We start from the raw sequence: 5182 nt of genomic DNA, 5'->3' as shown, positions 1-5182 counted from the left end.
TTAACAAAAAGTGAATGTCATTAAAATAAATGAATATTTTGCTGAAATAAATAAACGGGAATTGAATGTAAAGAGATTGAATTGTTGCTGCCAGGCCCGGGGGCGGGGTCCCAGGGGGCGGGGGCCCGGGGGTCCAGGGGGCCTGGGGGTCCAGGGGGTGGGGCCCGGGGGTCCAGGGGGTGGGGCCCGGGGTCCCAGGGGGCGGGGTCCCAGGGGACGGGGGCCCGGGGGTCCGTGGGGCCCGGGGGTCCAGAGGGCGGGGGCCAGGGGGCGGGGGTCCCAGGGGGCGGGGCCCGGGGGTCCAAAGGGCGGGGCCCGGGGGTGGGGCCCGGGGGTCCAGGGGGCGGGGTCCCAGGGTACGGGGGTCCCAGGGGGCGGGGGCCTAGGGGGCGGGGCCCGGGGGTCCCAGGGGGCGGGGTCCCAGGGTACGGGGGTCCCAGGGGGCGGGGGCCTAGGGGGCGGAGCCCGGGGGTCCAGGGGGCGGGGTCCCAGGGTACGGGGGTCCCAGGGGGCGGGGGCCTAGGGGGCGGGGCCCGGGGGGTGCAGGGGGGCGGGGCCCGGGGGTCCAGGGGGCGGGGCCCGGGGGTCCAGGGGGGCGGGGCCCGGGGGTCCAGGGGGCGGGGGGCGGGGCCCGGGGGTCCAGGGGGCGGGGCCGGGTCAGGCCTCTCTCCGAGGCCCCGGGCTCGGGTTCAGTCTCCGCGGCTCCGCCGATCCTCCTGCTCGGGCCTAGTGTCGGCCCGTGTCCCGGAGCCTGGGCCTGTGCCCCCGGGGTCCCCCATGGCCTGGCCGCGGCTGTTGGCCGCCTCTCGCCGGTTGTTGGCCGCCCCGAGCCCCCCGCCGCCCGCCGCCGGGAAGGCGAAGGAAGGCCCGAGGCCTCGGCCTCCAGTCGGAGCCTGCGGCCGGGGTGAGGGCCCCGACAGTCGGTTTAAATCTCGCAGCTTCCCCTCGGACAGAATTTGGGGCAAAACAAACCCGAGCTTTTAAATCCCAGAGAGGGATCGCGCCATCGTCACCCCGTCACCCCCAAACCCCGAGAGCCCCCCATCATCGTCACTGCCGGGGTCACCCCGTCACCCCCAAACCTCCAAACCCTCACCCCCCAAACCCTCCCCCATCATCGTCACCGCCGGGGTCACCCCCAAACCCCCCTCCATCATCGTCACCGCCGGGGTCACCCCCAAACCCCCCTCCATCATCGTCACCGCCGGGGTCACCCCCAAACCCCCAAACCCTCCCCCCCATCATCGTCACCGCCGGGGTCACCCCCAAACCCCGAGAACCCTTACCCCCCAAACCCTCCCCCATCATCGTCACCGCCGGGGTCACCCCCAAACCCACCCCCATCATCGTCACCGCCGGGGTCACCCCCAAACCCTCACCCCCCAAACCCCCAAACCCCCCCCATCATCGTCACCGCCGGGGTCACCCCCAAACCCCCAAACCCTCCCCCATCATCGTCACCGCCGGGGTCACCCCCAAACCCCCAAACCCCGAGAACCGTCACCCCCCAAACCCACCCCCATCATCATCATTGCCGGGGTCACCCCGTTACCCCCAAACCCCGAGAACCCACCAAACCCTCACCCCCCAAAAACCCCAACCCCCATCATTGTCACCGCCGTGTCTCACCCCCAAACCCCGAGAACCGTCACCCCCCAAACCCACCCCCATCATCGTCATTGCCGGGGTCACCCCGTTACCCCCAAACCCACCTCCATCATTGTCACCGCCAGGGTCACCCCCAAAACCCCATTACCCCCAAAACCCCAACCCCCATCATTGTCACCGCCGTGTCTCACCCCCAAACCCCGAGAACCATCACCCCCCAAACCCACCCCCATCATAGTCACCGCCGGGGTCACCCCGTTACCCCCAAACCTCGAGAACCCCCCCCAAACCCTCACCTCCCAAAACCCTCACCCCATCATCATCACCGCCGTGTCTCACCCCAAACCCCGTTACCCCAAAACCCCCAACTTCCCCTCCCCCTCCCCAATCACTGTCCCCCCCAGAACACCACCGTCTGCCTCGCTCGCCCCATCACCCCGAGTAAGGACCAATAAATGAAAGTCAGCACGGATTTGTTAAAGGCACATCGTGTTTGACGAACTTGATCGAGTGCTTTGAACGTAGTAACGGAGAGGGTCGTGTGGTCAAAAGGCGTTGGACAAAGGACCACATCGTAGACTTGTGAGCAAAGTGAAAGATTGAAGGGACGGTGGCAGCAGGAACAGAAAGCAGAGAGTTGTGAACAGACTGTGCAGTGGTGTTCCCTAGGGCTCGATATTCGGACCTGGGCTTGAGTATACAGGGCATCATTTCAAAGTTTGCAGATAAGAAACTTGGAAATGTCGTAATGAATGAGGACAGAAGTAACAGACTTGAGGGGGGTGTGGACCGGCTGGGAAAAGGGCAGACACGTCGCAGATGAAATTTAACGCAGAGACGTATGAAGTGATACACTTTGATGGGAAGAATGAGGAGAGGCAATATAAACTAAAGGGTACAATTTTAAAGGGAGTGCATGAACAGAGAGCCCTGGGGGTATGTACACAGAACTTTGAAGGTGGCAGGGCAGGGTGAGACGGCTGTTAAAAAGGCTTTATAAATGGAGGAACAGAGTACAAAAGCAGGGAAGTTATACTGAACATTTATAAACCCCTGGTCAGGCCCCAGCTGGAGTATTGTGGCCAATTCTGGGCACCGTACTTTAGGGAGGATGTGAAGGCCTTGGAGAGGGTCCAGGGGGAGAGTGACCAGAATGGTCCCGGGGGGATGAGGGACTTCAGTGAGGTGGGGAGACTGGAGAAGACGGGGTTGGAGCAGAGAAGGTTAAGGGGGAGATTCGATCGAGGTGTTTACAATCACGGGGGGTTCTGACGGAGTAAATCAGGAGGGACTGTTCCCGGGAGCAGGAGGGCCGGTAACCAGAGGGACACGGATTGACGATAATCGGCGATGGAACCAGAGGGGGAGACGAGGAGAATGTTTTGACGCAGCGAGTTGTTGTGATCGGGAACGCGCTGCCTGAAAGGGCGGTGGGAGCAGATTCAATCGTGACTTTCAAACCGGGAATTGGATCAATACTGGGACAGGAGAAATGTGCCGGGGCTGTGGGGAAAGAGCAGGGGGGGAGTGGGACTGATTGGATCGCTCTGTCACAGAGCCGGCACAGCACGGGCTCGAGGGGCCCAATGGGATCCTCCTGTGCTGCGGGATTCTAAACACAAATTGTTATTGTTGCAGAAAGTTTGATGGAGAATCTGGAGAAGCGAACGGCCTGGGACTCCTTCTACTGCCAGAGGCCAGCTCAGCCGTTCAGGCACTTCGATTGGTTCCTTGGCTACGCCGCGCTGCGTGAGACCCTGGCACAGCTGCTGCGGGAGGTGAGGGGCGAGGGTCTGCAGAGGGTCCTGGACATTGGCTGTGGCACCTCGGAGCTGGGGCCCCGCCTGTACTGCGAGTCTTCGGTTCCGCTCCATGTCAGCTGCCTGGATTTCTCTCCCGTGGCCATTGCTGTGATGCGGGCCCAGTGTGTAACGCTGCCCCCGCCCAGGAATCCCGCCTCCCAGCTACACTTCCTCCAGGCCGATGCCACCGAGCTGTCGACTGTTGAGCGGGCGACCTTCGACCTCGTCCTGGACAAGGGAACGCTGGACGCACTGCTCCGAGCGAAAGGTAAGCTGGAATTCCGGGATCACCTGTGGCATTACTCCCAGGCCCCCAGCCCCTCATAACTCCCCTCCCCCACCCCAGTAATTACCCCCCCCCAGTAATTCCCCCCCCAGTAATTACCCCCTCCCCAGTAATTACCCCCCCCAATAATTACCCCCCCCAGTAATTACCCCCTCCCCAGTAATTATACCCCCCCAGTAATTACCCCCCCAATAATTACCCCCCCAATAATTACCCCCCCAGTAATTACCCCCCCAGTAATTACCCCCCAGTAATTACCCCCCAGTAATTACCCCCCCCAGTAATTACCCCCCCCAGTAATTACCCCCCCAATAATTACCCCCTCCCCCAGTAATTACCCCCCCAGTAATGACCCCCCCAGTAATTACCCCCCCAGTAATTACCCCCCCCCCCCAATAATTACCCCCCCCAGTAATTACCCCCCCAGTAATTACCCCCCCCAGTAATTACCCCCCCAGTAATTACCCCCCCCAGTAATTACCCCCTCCCCCAGTAATTACCTCCCAATAATTACCCCCCCCAGTAATTACCCCCTCCCCAGTAATTACCCCCCCAGTAATTACCCCCTCCCCCAGTAATTACCCCCCCAGTAATTACCCCCCAGTAATTACCCCCCCAGTAATTACCCCCCACAGTAATTACCCCCCAGTAATTACCCCCCCCAGTAATTACCCCCCCAGTAATGACCCCCCAGTAATTACCCCCTCCCCCAGTAATTACCCCCCCCAGTAATTACCCTCTCCCCCAGTAATTATCCCCCCCAGTAATTACCCCTCCCAGTAATTACCCCCTCCCCCAGTAATTACCCCCCCAGTAATGACCCCCCCCCAGTATCTTCCCCCCCCCGGAACTCCTCCCCAGTAACTCCCACCCCACAGTAACTCCTACCCCAGTAACTCCACCCCCCTCCAGTAACTCCACCCCCCCCAGTAACTCCTACCCCAGTAACTCCACCCCCCCCCCCCAGTAACTCCTACCCCAGTAACTCCACCCCCCCCCCAGTAACTCCACCCCCCCCCCCCAGTAACTCCTACCCCAGTAACTCCACCCCCCTCCAGTAACTCCCCCCCACCCTCCCAGTAATTTCCTTCGTCCCCCGACGTAGCCCCCCCCCAGTAATACCCCTCTGTCCCCCCGGACGATGGTTGTGTGGGACTGGCTGACTCCAGTTTCCTTGCCCCACAGACGGGGGTGGGGCCGCGCGCCGCGCGCTGGCGGAGTGTCTGCGGGTGATGCGAGCCAGTGGTGCGATGCTCCAGGTGTCGGACGAGGATCCGGATGCACGGATGCTGTGGTTGGAGAGTTTGCGGAGGGTGAACGTCACCACACTGGAGCTGGGCGCTGACCGGGGAATCAAATACTTCGCTTACATCATCAAACACTCGGACTGAGCGAGCGATCCCGAGCCCCCAAACAGTCAGGGGTCCGAGTCATCCGCCCCACCCCCCCTCTCTCTCCCCTCCCCCCCTCTCTCTCCCCTCCCCCC

The 5182-nt window shown here is 62.2% G+C and overlaps 1 protein-coding gene across 4 annotated transcripts in view; it reads left to right on the top strand.

Annotated features, from left to right (window-relative positions):
* Nucleotides 1-649: 649 nt before the first annotated feature.
* cskmt (citrate synthase lysine methyltransferase) overlaps nucleotides 650-5182 on the top strand; it is a 15799-nt gene continuing 11266 nt past the window's right edge. For 2 of the 4 annotated variants that reach the window (XM_070868062.1, XM_070868065.1), the window contains exons 1-2: nucleotides 650-904; nucleotides 3247-3678. In XM_070868062.1, the coding sequence (XP_070724163.1) occupies nucleotides 778-904; nucleotides 3247-3678 (559 nt within the window). In that variant the 5' untranslated portion in view covers nucleotides 650-777. Of the gene's footprint in view, nucleotides 905-1544; nucleotides 2191-3246; nucleotides 3679-4881; nucleotides 5177-5182 lie in introns of those variants that run through there. The other 2 variants (XM_070868066.1, XM_070868063.1) reach the window with 2 other exon arrangements.

The sequence above is a fragment of the Pristiophorus japonicus genome, chromosome 27 (assembly GCF_044704955.1).
Source record: "Pristiophorus japonicus isolate sPriJap1 chromosome 27, sPriJap1.hap1, whole genome shotgun sequence".
In the NCBI taxonomy this organism is placed as follows: Eukaryota; Metazoa; Chordata; class Chondrichthyes; family Pristiophoridae; genus Pristiophorus; species Pristiophorus japonicus.
Note: the sequence above shows the minus strand (reverse complement) of the source record. Positions and strands in the feature narration are given on the sequence as shown.